Here is a 19,089-nt window from a genome sequence, read left to right on the forward strand (position 1 = left end):
CTCATGGCTTTGGTCGTGGCCACCCTGGCAGGTGGGGGGCGATCGCCCTGTGCGTTTTGTTTGCGTCTCCCTGACGACCAACCTTCTTCCTCTCTCCTTCCCCGAAGTTTTTGGGACTGGGAGAAAGGGGAGAAGCTGGATTACTTCCACAACGGAAACCCTCGGTATACCAGGGTCACCGCCATGGAGTACCTGAATGGCCAGGACTGCTCGCTGCTGCTCACGGCCACAGGTGAGTGGGCTTTGTGGGGCCGGGTCCCCACACCCAGCATGGAGACCCCAGCACATATTCACACACGGCCTTTTTTGATCCTGATCGTTCTTCTGCCAAGGGGGCACTGCTCACAGGAACAGCCACCGTCACCGAGGACGCGGGAGGTTTTGGAGGGAACGGGCTTCGCCCACAAACAGGGGAAGCAGGGTGACCAGTGCCGGGGGTGTCCCGGGACCGTCTCCTGCTCTGGGCAGGACCTCCCCTGACCGGGAAAGGCGCTGTCTGCCTCCGGCCCCCCGGCCCCCGTGATGCCCTCGGAGTTGAGGTGGAGGGGTCTGAAATGGGTCACTTCACATCACTCTGGAACAGGCTTCCCAGGACGCCACCCTGGGCCACAGGCGTCTGCTTTAGCGGTTTAAAGACAGGACTCCGCTGTCTCTGGGTGATGAGAGGTCACTGTTGGTCTAACTGTGCTTCTTCAGGGGTGACAGACCAGGATGGGACAGGCGGACAGGGAGAAGGGGCATACGAGAGGGGGCCAAGGTCGACATGCAGGCTTATTTCCCACATTACCCCAGTCCTGACCTCGGTCTGTCCCCATCCTGTCCTCAGCCTGGCCTGGGCCTGTCCCTGTCCTGTCCCCATCCTGTCCTGGGTCTGTCCCCGTCCTGTCGTGTCCTATTCTAGGTCTTTCCCTGTCCTGGGCCTGTCCTGTCCTATCCTTGGTCTTTATCTGTCCTGGGCCTGTCCCCATCCTGTCCCTGTCCTGGGCCTGTCCCGTCTTGTCCTGCCCTAGATCTGTCCCCGTCCTGTCCTGTCCTATCCTTGGTCTTTCTCTGTCCTGGGCCTATCTCCATCCTATCCTGGGTCTGTCCCCATCCTGTCCTGGGTCTGTTCCCATCCTATCCTGTCCCCGTCCTGTCCTGGGTCTGTCCCCATCCTGTCCTGGGTCTGTCCCTGTCCTATCCTGTCCTATCCCTGTCCTGGGCCTGTCCCTGTCCTGTCGTGGGTCTGTCCCCGTCCTATTCTGTCCTATCCCTGTCCTGGGCCTATCCCCGTCCTGTCCTGGGTCTGTTCCCATCCTATCCTGTCCCCGTCCTGTCCTGGGTCTGTCCCCATCCTGTCCTGGGTCTGTCCCCGTCCTATCCTGTCCTATCCCTGTCCTGGGCCTGTCCCTGTCCTGTCCTGGGCCTACTCTTGTCTTGTCCCTCTCTGCTCTGAGCTTGGGCCTGCCCTGTCCTGTGCTATCCTGGGCATGTCCCCATTCGGGCCCGGCCTGTGTTGGGCCTGAGCTTCTGAGCCATCAACGTAGCTGAGCTGACTGCACTGGGAACCCCCTTCCCTTCAGAGGGTTCCTGGGCCCCACTGTGAATGATGTACCCATGGGGAAGGGTCCCGCTGGCGGCCTCTCCCCAGGCAGTGCCACCTCAGGACCAGACAAAGTTGAGCCACCATCCAGAGCCGTTCCCTCGGCCGCAGGCATCAGGGTGAAGGGGTCCAAGGGCGGGGCGGTGGTGCGGGAAGCTGCAGGACGGGGCGTACTGAGCACCTCTCAGCACCGCGGAGGAGGAGGAGGGAGTGATCCCCAGCGCGGCGGGCGCCGGGGAGGGTCCCCAGGAGTAGGGGGTTCCAGCAGAGAAGCAGCACGAGGGCTTGGGTTCCAGAGCAGGGTTAAGTTCACTGTCAAGGAGACCGGGGCCGGGACGAGCCGACGGGTGGGTGCGGGCGGGGACGGGTCAGCAGGCATCCCGTGCGGTCATCCTCCAGGCGGGAGCCACCTCTGAGGCGACGCGTGAGGGGCCGGTGAGTCCGGAGAGCGCGGCCCGCGTGGGGCGTAGGGACACGGGTGGAGCCTCACGCTTACGCCACTCAGGCTCGCAGAACCCTGTGCTGAGTGTCCAGGGCAGGGAGGGGCGGCCAGCCCGCCTCCTGACGCAGGGAGCCCGTGGGGTCACAAGCCAGGGGCTCGGCTGGAGGTCTGACTTCGTGGTGCGGGTGAGTCACTGCGAGGAAGGAAGCCACCTGGGGCCAGAGTCGAAAGTAGTGGCGGGTCCCCCTGCGCCCAGACAGGAGTCTGAGGATGGCGACGCGCGACCGGCCCGCTGCTCCTGCGTCAGGCCCCCTCGAGGGGGACCGCGTGGTCTCCTGCCACCCGGGGAGGGGGGCTCCCTCCCGCGTGCCAGAGGCCAGGCCTGCGTTTTCACCTCCCCCCTTTCTCTCCCCAAGATGACGGCGCCATCAGAGTCTGGAAGAACTTTGCGGATTTGGAGAAGAACCCAGAGATGGTGACTGCTTGGCAGGGGCTCTCGGACATGCTGCCCACCACCAGAGGTGGGTGCTCCCGGGAGCGGCGCGGCCCCTCACTGCCCGCCGCCCGCCCGCCTCCCCCTGGCGGTGGCTCCCCACCGGCCGCCTCAACTGTGAGCCGCCGCTCTCCCCCGGCTGCTCTGGAGCACTTGCAGGTCAGGAGATGCGGCCCCCCGAAGGGCTCCCTGGCTCTGGGCGCACCTGCCCGCACCCTCGTCCTGGGCTTGCAGCCGGCGCTGCGGGAAAGGCCTGGGGGCCACGCCCCGTGCCCAGGCGAGCTCCCTTCGGGGGGCGAGCGCCGTGGCATGCGGGCATGTCTGTCCGGACGGCGGAGGCCGCGGACACTCGCCCGGGTGGGGGGACACAGCTGCCGCCGCACGCCGGTCCCTCGGGGGCTCACCGTGCTGCCGTGGCACGTGGACCGTCTGGCACGGCTGGGTTCTGGAGACGCCAAGCCGCGGGGGCCCCGGTCTCTCTGCTCAGCTGACGGTGAGAGCAGCTTAGTCCCCTGCCCTCTGCTCCCGGTCCGGCCTGGCTGCGACTGTGTCCGCTCCCGCGTGGCCCCGTCTGTGTCCGGTTGTTGTGTGGCCGTTCTCTTCACGGCCGGTCATCTGTGTGGCTCCTCTCCCCTCTGTGAGAGCGCCCGTCCTGGCGAGTTGCTTCCCAGGGAGGTGACGTCGTGAGGGAGGGGCCGCCCAGCGCCAGCTCCAGGGCGGACGTCTCCTTGTGGACTGCTTCAAAATGTCGCTGAGTTTTAATTATCTGAGGAATAAAACAGTCATCCGTATCACCCCCACCCCCCACCACCGCCAAGGCCCAACACGGCCACTTCTGTGTCACCGGGCCTCTCGCTTCTGCCTCAGTGTTCCCGGATTAGAGCAAAAGCTTGTCTCCCGCCCGCAGCCACCCGGGAGCTCCCGGGGCAGAGACCCCAGGGAGAGAAGGAAAGGGGACGCCAAGAGCCACTCTTGCGCACCCAGGGCACCCCCAGCAGCGCCAGGCAGGGCCCTTCAGAGTTCTGGCTGTGGCCTGCAGGGGCCGTCCAGGCAGGGGCCCGAACCCCTCTCCCCGGCTCTCAAAGCTGTGTGCCCACCCCGTGTGGTTCTCCCGCTGGCCCTGCAAGCTGTCTGTTCAGGAGGAGGTGTGCCGGCCCGCCGTGTCCGTCCGCCCCGGGGCGGGTGGGCGAGGCCCGTCCTCTGAGCACGCGTGCACGTGGGGCACAGGAGGGGCCCTTGCCCACAGGCCCAGGAGACTTGGGGTGACCAGGTGCCTGGAGAGCTGCTGGCCGGGAAGTCCCTCACGCAGCTGTCCGCAGCTGGAATCCCGCGGCCAGGTCACCGTCTGGTTCCTCAGTCTGTGACTAAGGACGGAAAGTCTTGTGAGATACGCGCAGGGTCAGCGCGCCGTCAGCTTCACGGCACCTCTGGCTCACGCGTGCACACACGTGTGCACATGTTCTGGCGTAGAGTCGGGGACGGGCGCTCCCTTCCGTGCTCCCGGCGGCCCCATCCCTGCCCTACCGACAGCACCTTCCCCACACCGGGAGCCCTCCTGGCCCGGCCACAGTGGACGTCACGGTGGCGTTTACAAGCACTCAGGCACTTGGAGGTTCCAATAGCACGTGCGGTCCGGCTTCACGGTGTGCCTCTGCTCCTTCCGATTCTCCACCTCGAGACAGACTTTTTGGGGGCCCAAAAACCCTGGCAATTGTGTTTTCCCACTTGTCAGGTCACGTTTTGGTTGAGGTCAGCCCTTTTTCTCCGGACCGTGGCACGCTTGGCCTTGGCCACTCCCCCCTGTCACCCTTCCCACTTCTTTCTACTTGAGTGTTCTTCCAAACCTTTTGGATGGTTTGGCTCTGTTGACCGCTCTGGCTGGCCAACTAACCCTCACTCCAGACCCATCATCCTCGCCTCCTGGAAGGTCTGGCCCGAAAGGCCCCAGTCTATCTTGACTGCCAAAGCAGGAAGGTGAGTGCCTTCACTCTTGCCTGTGACCGCCCTGGCTGGGGGCGGGCACCTGGCCCCTGTGGTCCGCGTGGTGGCATTTGTTGTCTGGCCCGTGGCGCTCTTTGGGGCCAGCAGAGGGCTAGGGCTAGGGCTTATCCGTCCTGTCCACGCATCCTCTCCCGAACAAAAGAACACTAGCCAGCGAGCACTCAGAGGTCACGGGTCGAGTCAGGTAGCTGCATAAGGCTCTGGGACCAAATCTTAAGGAAAGCCATTGAGAGGAATCTCCCTCGGATCCGAGGCCTCATGGTTTCACCTCCTGGGCCCCCTGACCCCGAAGGCAGGGACTCCATCCTGTGGGCTTTATTTAAGGACGTTTCATGAGAGCAGAGAAGTCGTTGCAGATCAAGATTGGTTTTTCCACGTAAACTTTTGAAAAGTAATCATTTCCAGAATTTAATACAAGTTTGTTATAGCATCTATTTCCATCTGAAAAATCCACATATAAGTTTAATGGTTACCAAAACACCCACACGCAGCTGCCCTTGGATACACAACTGTAAAACTGGGTTAGCAAACATAAAATGTGTAACGCTCTAAACGAGTCATTTTTCTCTCTTAATTTGACCGTTTGGGAGCCTTGTGAGGAGACGGGGCCTCGGGAGTCCGGGCAGCGCAGATTCCAGACCTGTGATTTACAGAGTCAGGCGGAAAGGAGCCTGCCTCCCGGCCTGTGCGGAAGCCCTTTGCAAGGTCTGGTGCCGTCCTCCGCAGGAGGACAGACGAGGCCGTGGGTCTGGGGCCGCTGGGGGCTGAGGCGCTAAGAACAAGAAGTCCCTTCAGATCTAACGGACTTACAGTTCAGTGTTCTGTGAAGAGCTGTTTTGGTAACACGTTCCCTGCGTGTAAGATCCGGAAAGGAAAAACCGGAGCAGGAGACAGTCTTCTGCTCTTTGGGAAAGAGTACTCGAGCTTCTCAGGGAAACGGCAGGGTCGCTTTCTCTGAAAGCCTCAGGACCGCCTTCCACGGCTGGGGGCCGGGGGCAGACGAGGGGCCGGACGGCACCTGGTCTGGTCGCTTCCAGCTGCTTGGTTGTCAGTCGGGGTCGGGGTCGGTGCCGCGGGACGGAGCCCGGGACAGGACAGGGCCCGGGCTTGTCTGTACCTCGGCAGCCCCGGAGAGCCGAGAACACGCCGTCCAGCCTGGCGTGTGTGAACGCTGACGCCAGCCCTGGGCCTTTGGTTCGCTCTTAACATTCATCCGCCAGGAGCGGCCAGGAAGCAAGCAGGGCGAGGACCACGAAAGCCAGGACGGTGCCGGCAGAGCAGCCTCGCGCCGGCCGCTTCCGGAGCTGCTGGCCAGCCTGCGCTCGGCGTGTGCGGGAACGGGCGCTGATGGCGGCCCCCGTTCCTCCAGAAACCACAGGCGGATCTAGAATCTGGAAGGGCAGCCCCCTCGGTGCAGGAGGCAGACGTGAGGGGGCCGGTGACAGCCCCACTGTGCGTGAGGCTGTGCGGGCTGGAGGGCGCATCGGCCTGGAGGCCCCCCGCTCCCTTCTCAGACGGGGTGGCTTGCCAGCCTGACCGATGGGGAACATGTCCCCATCTCCTCCCACCCCTAGAGCAGCTCTCACGTGGTCTTGGCCCATTTTCCAGATCAGAAACGTAAGTTTAGGTGAAATCATTTGCTCCTGAGCAGCGTTTCCTGAGCCCAGTTTTCTGCTGCCCGACCCGCGTCTCTGAACCCGGCGATGTCTAAGAGGTGCTCGTGGGGCCATAGAGGGGGCCTGACCCCAGAGGGGGGCTCCGCACCTGTGTCCCACGGGGAGAGTGGGGACCCCCTTGCCACAGGGCTGTGCTTCTCGCCTGTGCCCGGAGGACTGGCCCCTTGCCCTGGGGGCTCCGCACACTTATCCTTTTGGGTTTTGTTTTCGTGCAAAACCCACCACAGAGGTCTCTCTGGCTGCGCGTGCTGACACACCTGCTTTGTCCCGGCCTTGAGAGAAGCCTTGAGGGCCCCAGAGCCCTCACGCAGCTGCTGGTCCTGGGCTGGGCTCCCCCCTCAACCCACACGGGTGAGGCGTCCTGTCGCTCCGCACGGTGGCCAGGTGCCCTCTCCCGGGCTGCTCCCACTTCTCTGGGACCAGACGCCTGGGGTCCAGGGCCCTGCCTGGCCAGTGCTCAGGAAGCGTCCTTGGGGCAAGCTGGATGTGCAGCAAAAGGCTTGGCCGTTTTCCGCGTCTCAGAGGCCAATTTCGATGACACTCTGTCCGTTTTTTTAAAAGAGAGGAAATAACCGAGTTGTCACATAAGGCTTTTTCTGTTTCCCTGGTGTCCATCAGGGTCAGCCTGGCAGCGCAGAAAGAACCAGACCGTAATACAGGGTGGGCCTCACTGGGGGTCCTCACTCTGCCTCGCTTCCCTCGTTTGCTCTGTGAAAGTTACCAAACCAACCTGAGCTTAGGTCCTTCACCACAGCCAGGACGGTGGAAAGATGTGCCCCCTGCAGGCTGGCCGAGGTCCCCGGGCACCCGCGTACAAGGCACCCTGTGCAACTGTCCCGTCGTTACCCTCTGGGCGCCTCTGGAGCAGGACTGCCTGGTGCCTGGTTTTCAGGTCAGGAAACTCGGCGTTGAGGAGGGGCGGTGGCTTTCTCGGCAGTGGGAGCTCCGCATCCAGGGCTGTCCCTCTGTGAAATGAGTCTCAGGGTCACAGGTTCAGAGAATATGACTGTTACCACCTTCCGGGCACTTGTACATCCTACCCGAGGTCAGATTCGTCTGCACACGCAAGGATCTGCCTGCCGGACGCGGTGCCCGGTGCTCGGGCAAACCCCGCCGTCTGCAGCACGCGCACGGGTTTCTAGTCCGCTGGCTGCCCCACGTGCGCCCAGCTACTTTCAACCGGAACCTGCTTGGCCTTCACAGAGGCTAGAGTTTAACAGGAACCAGAGCCCACGAGATCCACATCCTCTCCTCGCGGTGAGAGCCCTCGGGTGGCCGAGCAGACGCCCCGCCCGGAGCCGCCGGGCCAGACGGAAACGCGAGGCCCGTGGTGTCGGCACCCAGGCGACTGTATCTGAGGGCATCTTCGGAGAGGCAGCTGAGTCAGAGCAAGATCTTCAGACTCGTGGGGTCCACCAGGAAGAACGTGCCCGGGAAGCAAGCTGCCCGCTGCCCCCTCACTCGAGCCCGGGCCTGCGTCCAGAACGACACGGAGCAAGCCCGTTTCTCTCTCCCCGTGCAGGGAGCTGCGACTCTGGCCTCCAGTCCTTGGGTTCGCCCACCCCACCCCAGACCCTCTCCGCCTGTCCACGTGGCCCCAGGTCATGGTGCTGAGGCACGGGCACCATGTTCCATCTGGCCTACACACTCATTACACTGCTTCTCAGTGCCCGGCAGGGCTGGCACAGAGCGCCGGGTGGACGGCCAAGGACGTCTGCAAGCACAGGCAGTGTGCTCTCTGTCACAGCAGCGGCCACCCCGCGGGTCCACGGATCAGGGAGCCCGTGAGCCTCCGCGGCTGTGACACGGCCAGATGCGTGTTCCCTGTCAGGAGGGAAACCTAGTAATCAGACTCTCTAAGCTCTGTCATTGGTAGAGGCCGGGAGCTGGGCTTTCAGGTGGGCACAGAGGCGGCGGGGCACCAACCCAGCTCGTGCTCCCCCCGCCCCTCCCCGAAGGCCATGGCCTACCGGCTAAAGGCCCAGGGCATGTGGTCCGACCGATGCGCTTTTGGACGTGTGAATTTGCGTATTCTTTAAAAAGACTTACAGAGTCTATACAAAGCAAGTTACTTTTCATTTTCCAAATTTTACAAAGAATGCTTCTTTTTTTTTTTTTTTTTTTTTTTTTTCAACGTTTATTTATTTTTGGGACAGAGAGAGACAGCATGAACGGGGGAGGGGCAGAGAGAGAGGGAGACACAGAATCGGAAACAGGCTCCAGGCTCTGAGCCATCAGCCCAGAGCCCGACGCGGGGCTCGAACTCACGGACCGCGAGATCGTGACCTGGCTGAAGTCGGACGCTTAACCGACTGCGCCACCCAGGCGCCCCAAGAATGCTTCTTAAAGCCGGAGCCGTTGCAGAAAACCCAGGGCCTGCGTCGACCTGGGGGCCTGAGTGTAGGTGTGCACGGGGCCAGTTCTGGGTGCCCTCAGGTGCGGACTCCCCAGGAGGGGTGGTCACACACACCTGTGCTGGCTGACGTCACCCCTACATCACCTCCCGCTCCGGCCATGCAACAAAGGGTTCTAGGGGCGTGTGGGCTCGTACACATGGCTCAGTGTTACCGCCGATCAAACCAGGGGAAGTCGTTGTCCTCAGAAATGTGCATGGCCTCCAAAATCCACTTCCTGAAGCCCTAATTCCCAGCACGATGGGATGAGAAGGGGGCCTTTGGGAGTGATCGGGGCTTGATGAGGTCACGGTGGTTGGGCCATGATGGGGTCAGTGGTCTTGTAAGAAGGGACACCCCATCTTTCTTCTTGCCACATGAGGACATGCGAGAATGTTGCTGTCTGCCAACCAGACCCGACCCTGCCCGCGCACTGACCTCAGACGTCCAGCCTCCAGGACTTGGAGAAATCAGCATCTTCTTCAAGCCGCCTGGTCCGTGGATTTTGTCCTGGAATGGCCCAGGCGCGGCCAGGAGTGCAGATGATCCTTGTGTCGTGAGAAGAAAATGTGCCTGTCAGTGCAGTGTGATGCCCAGTGGGTCTCGTCCAGAGAATAGTCCCCCCTCCAGGGTGGTCCCTCCCCAGGGCAGTGCCCTCCAGAAGTTGGTCCCTTCCGAGTGTTGAGGGTTCTCCCTTCCAAGGGTGATCCCTTCTGGGGGGCGGCCCCTTCCGAGGATGGTCCCCAGACCGACTGCCCTGTCGTTGGCACTGACAGCTCGTCACTGAGGCGTGACGCAGCTGTCCATCAGTGTGGCAGTGTCCCTCCCACGTGGGGACGGCGGCAGCCAGGGGCCCCCATGCCAGTGAGCTCAGAATCACAGGAAGGGAGTGGGCGTCAAATTGGCCTGGGTCAGAAGAGCCGCCGCTGGGAGAACCCATCACGTGGCCTCCCCCGGGCCGGCCCTCCTGCCCCATCTCCGTGTCTCCCACTGAAAGGCTGCGTCCACGTCGTGTGATTGCTGGGTCTGCCAGCTCGTCGGTCCCAGGGACGTGCAGAGGCTTGCTGCGTGAAGGCATGTTGTTGTCTATTGGACGAAGACAGGCAGACCTTCCCTCCTGTGACCCATTTGTGCCCGTCCAACCTCTCCACTCTCTCACACCACACCTGACTGTCCAGCCGCATTTAGACTTGGGTCTTCAGGGCCGTGAACCAGCTTCCTTTTGAGTCCTGTTTCGTCCATCTCCCTCCGTGCAAAGTTATCTGCCGCCCGGCCGTCCCTCCCTGTTGTGCACGGCCATCCCACCTTCATCGCGTGAGGCTGATGTCTCCACTGGATGAGGACATCCGGTCCCCGTCATGTGAGGGACTCCAGAGAGAAGGCCCACAGGTGGACAGGGTCCGTTTCCCTCCCTACCCTGGCCCGTGGGCGGGAACGGTTCCTGGGACACTGGTGAGGCAGGCCACGTCGGTCGGCCACCATTGGCCCTCTCAGGGCCGCCTGGAGTCCCGGTGGGCGCTGGCCCACAGCCCCTCTCAGGACCTCTGAACTGGTTCCTGAACGGTTACAGCCGAGTTTGAGTGATGATGCATGTGGACCACCCCCGGCAGGAGGGCCCAGGGGCGCTGCCTCTGCGTACAGACAGGTGACCGTCTGGTCAAGGAGAGCAAAAGCTGGAGCCTGGTAGGGGCATCCCGCTTGCCTCTTCTTTTTTTCTTCTTTTTTTTGTCCTTTTCTAAAATTGTTATTTAGATGAAATTCACATAACGTAAAATTAACCATTTTGAAGTGTTCAGTTCTGTGGCATTTAGTGCAGTCACAATGTGCAACCACCATCCACCTAGTTCCAGAACATTCTCACCCCCCCAGAAGGAAACTCCGTGCCCACAAATTCCATCTCTCCCTGCACATTCTTTCACAAGCCCATGGCACTTACAAGATTTCCACAGCTAAGCCACGTTGTCTGTGGTTATAAGTCTGTCCGAGGTCTGGGCACGGCTCCCCCTCCCAGCACTGCTGGGGGGTGGGGGGTGGGTACCTGGTGGGGAGCCCTGTGCGCACACAGCAGGGTTGGGGTTTGAAAGGGTCATCGGGGCCTGGTGGGAGGTCCGCCACCCTAAACAGACGCAGCGGAAAGGAATGAGGAGTTAGGCTGTCCAGCCTGAGAGCGGGGAGAATGGGGCTCCTGGGGGAGGAAGGGGCCACAGCGCCACGGAAATGAGTTTGACAAATGTGACGTCAGACTCCCGTGTGAGCAAAAGAACACAAAGTTACCTCGTAAGTGACAACAAGACACTGGCGTCACAATATGTGTCATCACAGCACACGCAGTCCAGTGAGGAGGAATACCACCAACACCAGCGACCGTGGGACGTGGGGCAACCTCGGTGTCCACGGACGCTGCAGATGTGGCCTTGGCTGGGGGCAGTGAACCCCAGGACGGGAGCCGCACCCCTGCCTGGGTGCCACCCTCCCGAGCGCACACAGGGGTGCGGAAGACGTCGTCGCTCGAGCCGTGGTCTCCAGAATCAGGGAAGAGCAAAACAAACGGTTAAATGAGTTAACGAGACCCCTACATACTGGGTGGGATAAGTCCTCTACAGACAACATTACAGGAAAGCGAGGTCGCTAGGAAACACACCCCTTGTGAAGTTGGTGGCGTTGATGGAAGCTGTCCTAGTTCGTGGACAGGTGCACCTGGGTGGGGGTCTCACGGAGCCCGGCTCGGGGAGATGCCCTCGACCTGGGACGGTTCAGCATCAGAGTGGGCGAGTGAGGCTCGCACTGTGTCTAAAATCTTACTTATTTATGCTTCTTTTTATACTCTCTCATCTATACTTCTTTTCAAAAGGGCGAAAACGGCCGAGCGCCTCAACCACTAGATCTGGGGGTGGGTCAGAGATTTCTGTCGTGTTCTCTTCTGTATGTTTAAAATGTAACCTTGTTTTAACTGGGGTCCCCCCCGTGACGTTTAGGTGCCAACTTTAGGAACACTGCACTCCCGGCGTGGGCCTCACACGCGGCCCGGTCTGCTCGACCCCAAGAAGCTGCGTCCGTGACCTTTGACGGGGTCGAGAGAAGTGCCTCCGCGCCCACTCTGAAGCTTTGGGACAGCTTAGACAAACGGTCCTCGGATTGTGCTGTCCCTCAGGCAGATGCCTGGGCCCAGCGGGGATCTGGAGAGGGCTCCAGACTGCTGCCCGACCCAGACTCGGGGCCTGGAGTTCTCGTGGGGTCGGGGACCCGGCCGTGGCTGTCCTTGGTGCCAGGTGGCCGCCTGGGACAGGCTCCCGCGGTGACACCGGAACATTCTGTCTCTCCAGGAGCCGGGATGGTGGTAGACTGGGAGCAGGAGACTGGCCTCCTCATGAGCTCGGGGGACGTGCGGATCGTCCGAATCTGGGACACGGACCGCGAGATGAAAGTACAGGTAACCCCAGCCCCCCGCCCCGCCCCCCAGCCCTGCCCCGCCCCCCCAGACAGGCCCTCCTCACAGAGAGGCAGGAACAGGGGTCACAGCCGGGAGGGAGTGCGGCCCGCCTCCAAGCCTTCAGAGGCTAATTGCCTCTTGGTGCACATCCACTGTGACACCCCGACCCTGCCTGGCAGCATGATTAAGCCTCTGCTGGTCCTAATTACTTCCAAATATTATTTTATCCATGCAAATTAGGGAATATCAGAAAGCAGCAGGGGGAAAGCATTTTAAATTGGAACGATGAATTATTCCACTGTGTCCTTCTTAAGGCATCTTTTATTTCCCATTTTAATCAACAGAGCGAGTAGTGAATTGGTTTTGACTGAGACATCCTGGCGGAGAGGCCAGGGGGCAAAGGGCCGCAAACAGCTCGGGGCCACTGATACTTTGGGCAGCGGTGCTGGCTGTGGCTTGAGGCCCAGAGCCCTGTCCTCCCGGCCTCCCCTGCCCGGCTCTGGGCCTCCCGCCAAGCCCTCGGAGGGCGGGCTGGGGACAGAGAGCCGCCGTGAGGCCCTGCCACGTCATTGGTCCCTGCCAGGGAGCCACCCGGTAGAGATGACCTCTGTCTGTCCGGTGCCCGGGTCCTGCGATGGCACAGTTGGCTTTTGTCACACTTACTTCCCGGGGCCCCTGCGGCCCTCCTGTTGCAGCGTGGACCCCCTCACCGCTCCCCCCCCACCATGCTCACAACCCTTACTCGGGAGTCTGTGCCCCCAGAACACGTCTTCAGCTCAGCCACCTGGATGTGTCTCATCCGGTGTCTTGTTGCCTTGTAAGCGGATCAGATTCCTGTCCCATACGTGTCGGATTTCCTTCCCGTGTGCCCACTGGCAGCAGACCTCCAACAACGGGAGAGCACTCTCCCTCTTGTGCGGCCCTTTGTCTCCCACTCTTTCCTGCCGAGCATTCGTCACCCCCTGGCCTTTTCTAGCATTTACAGCTGCCAGGAGGAGAGGCGAGGAGGCAGAGCTCCCCGGGCCCTTTCCCGAACTAATTCGGAGGATCCCTTTCTACCAAAACGCGCTTCCGCTCTAGGAAAGAGGGAGACACTCGAAAGCTTGGCCCCGAGAGCCGTTCCCGGAGATGTGTGCGGCTGGGGACCGGCTCTCGGGTGGGTGTGGGCCTGACTCAGCCCGGGTCCCCCACCAGTCCCTCGGGCTCCGTGGGCCTTTGCTGGCTTCCCCACTGGAGGAGGAGGCGGGGGTCCCTGACTCCGGGAGGACATGGCGCGCCGGGCGGCCGCGGGCGGGCTCACCGCAGTCCCTGTGCTTGGCTCCAGGACATCCCCACGGGCGCTGACAGCTGCGTGACAAGCCTGTCCTGCGACTCCCACCGCTCCCTCATCGTGGCTGGCCTCGGCGACGGCTCCATCCGCGTTTACGACCGGAGGATGGCGCTCAGTGAATGGTAATCCGGCCCCCGCCCCCCGCCCCCCCTCACCAGCACCCCCAGACGCTGTGGGCACACTGCCGCCGCCTTTCTGGGCCCAGAACGAGCCCCCCCCCACCCCAAGCCCACAGGGCCACATCCTGATGGCACGCGGAGTAGGAAATCAGCGGGGAGGGGGCCTGGCAAGGCCCTGTCCTCCGTGAGCTCGGTTTCCCTCCTGCGTGAAGTGCGTGGCCAGGGAGACTGTCAGGGAGCGTCCACAAGGGCACTGTGCAGCACTGAGCCACCTGCGTGGTCGTGACTGCCCCAGGGACCGCCACTCAGTCCCAGGCCGAGGGCCAGGTCGGGCCGGGCTGGTGGGCAGGAGCTGAGGTACAGGTGGCAGTCACTCGCCCGAGCCCCATGGCTGGCAAATGGCAGCACAGTCTCCTGGGGACCCCGGCACGATGTGCTTATTCATACCCACCTTGCCCCCAAAACCTGGGCCGGCCTCCAGGGGTGACGGAGTGGCGGCAGGTGGGCAGGTGCGTGGCCCCGGGGCCAGGGGAGCCCCGTGAGACCAGCCACCAGGCGGGCCGTTTGCCGCAGAGGCGGGTACTGGGGCGAGCCGGGCCACGTCAGGTGGGGCCTCCCAGCACAGACCCGAGGCTCAGCGGCACCTCTGCAGAGGGTCCCCCGGAAAACGGGCACCACTGCAGGAAGCAGCCATCGTGGGGGCAGGGGTGCCCGGCCAAAGTGACCACCCCGAACCCACTAACTGTGCGCTTTCGAAGGGGGCACGTGAGTCACACCTCCGTCAGGCCGTCGTGTTAAACAGCTACCGGGCAGGCACTAAACTGGCAAATTGGCCCCAAAAGAGCCGAGGGTCATGGGGTGGCCCTGCCGCTGAGGCCGGTGACCCGGGGCCGTCCGTGCACCACACCTGTGACCTGGGGCTCACTGTGAGCCCTGTGCGTCCTGCCCACCAGGGCTGTGTTTCGATAGCTTCTCAGTTGGGGTCCTCATTCCCGACCCCCAGAGTCTCGGGGTGGCCAGTGCTCAACGTGGTGCCCTGTCCGGGGAGCTCCGGGGCAGCCGTGCCGTGGTCCCGGGGGGGGCAGGGGAGCCCGACCGCGTCCCCCCCCAACCGCGTCCCAACATCACGGTGAATGGTGGGTGGGGCGACTGACCCCGGCGCACGGCAGATCCTGACAGCCGTGAATAAACCCGCGGTTTCTCTCTGTTCAAAATGAAGTCGCGCCCTTGGCTTCTCAGCTCCCGCTCCTGTCCTGCAGTGGGCAGTGAACGGGCACCGCTGCCCCCCTCCCCACCCCTGCCGGCAGCCCCCTCCCCGGCCTAGGCGGCCCCCCGGGCTCTGACCCCATCGTCCTCCCTCCAGCCGCGTCATGACGTACCGGGAGCACACGGCCTGGGTGGTGAAGGCCTACCTCCAGAAGCACCCCGAGGGCCACATCATGAGCGTGAGGTAATGAGCAGGGAATATTTATGAGACATGCTGCTGTGAAAACATTATTTTCTCCTCCGTTTAAAATATGTCCGTGGTATTTAAACAGCCGGGACAGGATGGCATGGCAGGGCAGTAATTAACCTCCACTCTGGGACTGGCCGGAAAGGTCAGGGGCGGCGGGAGGGCAGGGACACACGGGTCCTCCCACTGGCAGCGGGAGGCTTGCTCGGTGGAGGCTTGCGGGGTGTGCGAGGGAGAGGGGCGGGCACCTGCCAGCCCTTGGCCGTGGGATATCCGCGTCGAGTCATCGGCTACCCATAAATCCGTTTCTGCTGCCCGCTAAGTCCTGTACTGAGAGCAGCGAATATTTATTTGCCTGTTAAGGGACAACGAAATGTAATTTACTGCTACAAAGACACCACTTCTTCAAAGAGATGCTGTTTCCCTTGTTTGTAATATAAAAACAGAACATAGCTCTTAGAACGACGCCCACCAGAGACCAAGGGCAGGAAAGGTGGCCTCCAGGGGTGACGTGCGGCCTCCCGGCCTCCCCCCCCTCCCGTCCTGTAACCGCATCCCTGGCTGCGCAGAATCTAATCTCCGGGACTAGAAATGAAACCAATAACTCACATCCTCCCCCGTGTCTTCACTTACTGCTACTTCCTGCCTTAGAGGCAGAGCCCTTTGTGGCCGCGGAGAGGAGTCTGGGGGGGGCTTGGCGCCAGTCCTGGTGTGAAGGCCAGTGGGGTGGGGTGGGCGTGTGCTCTGCCTCGGGGGCTGGCCCGCCCCGGCCTCACCAGAGTGACCCTTTCCCAACAGTGTCAACGGAGACGTGCGCTTCTTCGATCCTCGGATGCCGGAGTCCGTGAACGTCCTTCAGATCGTGAAGGGGCTCACGGCCCTCGACATCCACCCCCAGGCAAACCTTATCGCCTGGTAGGTGCCAAGCTAAGAGAAAATGAGGGCCCTTTCCCGCCCAGACCATCTCAGAGCGCCCAGAGTCAGCCTCGGGCCTCCGTGTAAACAGCAGGCGCTATGCCCCCTCTTGCCTGGGAAGGAGAGCACGCCGGAGCCACATAAGTGTGGGGCCCTTCGTGCCTGGGTGGTGGCGGGCAGGTCGGCCCCGTGTCTGGGACGGGGCCGATGTAGGAAGAGAGAGGGCCACCTCCCCTGTGGCCGCGTCTGCCTCCCCACCTGCACCGAGCCCCGCCTCTGCCTCGCTGCTGGGCCACCACCCCAGCCGGAAGGCTAACGGCTGACGGCAGACCTTCTTGTGTGCAGCGGCTCCATGAACCAGTTCACGGCCATCTACAGCGGGAACGGGGAGCTCATCAACAACATCAAATACTACGACGGGTTTATGGGCCAGCGCGTCGGGGCCATCAGCTGCCTGGCCTTCCACCCGCACTGGGTCTGTATCTGCACACAGGGCCGGGGGCGCCGTGGGAGGGGTCAGGGGGACGCAGGGACACAGGGCAATACGGAGGGTCCTGCAGGAATAGCAGGGGGGCATGGGGACTGGAGGCTACACGGGAGGGACGGGGGAACTCGGGACAGGCAGGTGGGGCTATAGCCTGGCCCCGCCCCACAATCAGCCCTCAGGGCGCCCCAGGCCTCCCCCTCCCCATGTCTGAGAATGGCATGAAACCAGATCTTCTTGGGTCCTAGGGTGTCGGGGGGTCATGGCCCCCAAACTGCCTCCAGAAACAGCACCGGTTCCCCCATCAAGCAGGGAATCGTGGGCTACACGCACAGGAAACCGCCCTGCCCTTCCCGTCACCTTTGGCCCCTGCACTGACACCAGCCCTGGAGAAACCTTGCAGTGAGGGGGGGCCGGGGCACCCCGCCCAGCCTGTGCTCCTCAGGGACGAGCAGCCCAGATCGTTCCCCTAGTCTGTGGTTTCTGGCAGCAGCCCTCATGAGGTGCGGGGCTCTGGTCCCCGGAACCATCCCCGCGGGGAGCCGTGGGGAGCCCGAGAGTCCCTGCTTCGGGTCGCGGGCCCCGTGCTGAGAGCCGCGGTGGGGTGGGGGCGAAGAAGGCCCGCGGCGCCCGCCCGCTCACCTGCCCTGCTCTCCTCCACAGCCTCACCTGGCCGTGGGCAGCAACGACTACTACATCTCCGTGTACTCGGTGGAGAAGCGGGCCAGATAGCGGGCGCCCCTCCTGCCAGGCCTCCATGTACATAGCGGACCCGCCGCGCCACCCTCCACACTGGTCCTGACCTGCTGCCGAGGGCTCCGGGAGGCCCCTCGCTGTCTGTCTGTGCGTCTGTGGTCGCTGTCACGCCCAGGAGCCCAGGGAAGGGGGCTCTGGTAGAGTCCTGCCGTGTGACAGCCCGGGGACAGCCGCAAACGTCCCAGCACCCTTCCCGTCCTGTTTTGCTTCTGAGATTTTTAAAGGGGAAAACACACTCGTTCTACTTGGCGAGGGACCCGAGCACTGGCTCCACGAAAGCTCCGAGACAGAAGCCGTTCCCCGGGGCTCAGCCACCCTGGCGGACGGGGCAGCGCTGGGGCTCACGTAGGTCTCTGGGTTGCTGCCTGGCCGTGAGCCAGCCTGGGCCGCATTCCCCTGGCTGCAAGCTAGCCAGCCCGTTTTCTGCACACGCGCTCCTGGGGGGTTTCCAAGCGGGCTGGGAGAGGCGGGAGATGCAAGAGACAGAGCCCACACGCACGGAAGGAGACAGCCCAAGCCTCCTGCCAACCGCCAGTCCTTGCCCACGGGGGCCCTTCGTGGCCAGACCGTAGGAGGGCCGGCGCCGCCCCTCCCCCACACAGCCCACCTTCCCTGCACAAGCCCCAATCACCACAGACCCGCTAGCAGGAGGGGCCTGTGGCTTTCGACATGTGTGGCCAGTCCTTGGCGATTTGGCCACCACCCTTAGGCCACAGGGCCTGCCTCTCTCAAGTGCTGCTGTTCCCCAGGCAGGTGCAGTGACAGCCGCTCAGGCCTGTGGCCTCCCCATACGGGTGTACATGCATGTGCAGGGCCCGTGGTCTCCACACTGGAACCAACACAGAGTATGCACTTGTGTGGCCCCCCGGCCTCCTCGCCTGGTGCAGCACATGCCTGCACGTGGGCGGAGGCAGCTGGGGCCCCGGTGCCTGTGGGTGAACGGTGGACCGCCTTTGCCGCCACTTGCTGGTGCGAGCGAAGTTCATGTCTTGCAGTGAGTAAAGCAGAAAAGTTGCTTGGTGATTGCGTTAGCACGTGGCAGGGCATCTGCGCATGTCCGCACACAGGTGTGCGCGTGTGTCTGCCCGTATCCGGGCACCACCTCGGAGCCACGGGGACGGTTTAGCCCCAAGAAGGACAACAGGGAACGTGCTAAGCGATTACAAACAGCGCTTGTAAAACAAAACCACAATGATGATATTCTGAAAAGCATTTTTTCCATTTTTCCTTGGGAATCAAGATTATTCAGATAGAGCAGTGAGCTGGCTTAACTAATTCTGCCAATAAGAGGCCATAACGGGAATGTGCGTCCCAGCGGTGACGGAAGTTTAGGTGCCCTACCCAGGGGCGCCTTCCGGGGACGGCGCTGCCCGGGCTCTGCGGCCGCGGGTTGCCCGTGTGCCCCGGGAGCCGGCTCCGGGACAGGGTCCGCGCCCGGCAGCTGACCCCCGGGTGGATGTGGTGCAGGAGACTGCACGCCGCCGGGCGGGGCCTCCTGTGCCCCCTCTCGGAACCGCTGCGCCGCGGCCCGCTGGGCCATCCCGGGTCTGAAGCGAAAATCCAATCATGGAGTTAACCGGGGCTCCACGGAGCACGCCCTGAAAGTTCGTTTATCTCTATTTATTTTACCAAATGAGAATTGCGGAGTGAAAGAGCAAACGACAACTGTTCATGACAATAAACAAGTGCAGAGGTGACCGCTGCGGCCTTGTGGCTTGTGGGGAGGGGAGGGGCGGGGCGGGGCTGGGGCCTGGGGGCGGGGCCTGCGGGGGCGGGGCGGGCTGTCTCGGGAGGGGGCGGGGCCTGCGGCGGGATGTCGGGGCGGGGGTGGGGTCTCTCCCCCTAGGTTCGGCCCCACCGGTGCCTCAGCTCCTCTCAGAGCGGCCCCGCGAGTGGGCTCCCGCCTGCGCGCGGGAAGAGTCACTCTGCTCGGAGGGGGACGAGCCCAGGCCCACAGGGGCCCCCGCTGCCCCTTCCTGCCGCCGTGGTTAAACGACACAACTCGCCGCCCTGCG

The 19,089-nt window shown here is 62.8% G+C and overlaps 1 protein-coding gene across 5 annotated transcripts in view; it reads left to right on the plus strand.

Annotated features, from left to right (window-relative positions):
- Positions 1–18,771, plus strand: part of RPTOR (regulatory associated protein of MTOR complex 1) — a 333,238-nt gene extending 314,467 nt beyond the window's left edge. For all 5 annotated transcript variants that reach the window (XM_045044638.1, XM_045044640.1, XM_045044639.1 and 2 more), the window contains 8 exons: positions 108–232; positions 2,441–2,545; positions 11,911–12,017; positions 13,342–13,469; positions 14,830–14,916; positions 15,718–15,834; positions 16,180–16,309; positions 16,982–18,771. In XM_045044638.1, coding sequence (XP_044900573.1) covers positions 108–232; positions 2,441–2,545; positions 11,911–12,017; positions 13,342–13,469; positions 14,830–14,916; positions 15,718–15,834; positions 16,180–16,309; positions 16,982–17,050 — 868 coding nt within the window. In that variant the 3' untranslated portion in view covers positions 17,051–18,771. The remainder of the gene's footprint in view (positions 1–107; positions 233–2,440; positions 2,546–11,910; positions 12,018–13,341; positions 13,470–14,829; positions 14,917–15,717; positions 15,835–16,179; positions 16,310–16,981) is intronic.
- Positions 18,772–19,089: the final 318 nt, after the last annotated feature.

This window comes from Felis catus, chromosome E1, assembly GCF_018350175.1.
Source record: "Felis catus isolate Fca126 chromosome E1, F.catus_Fca126_mat1.0, whole genome shotgun sequence".
In the NCBI taxonomy this organism is placed as follows: domain Eukaryota; kingdom Metazoa; phylum Chordata; class Mammalia; order Carnivora; family Felidae; genus Felis; species Felis catus.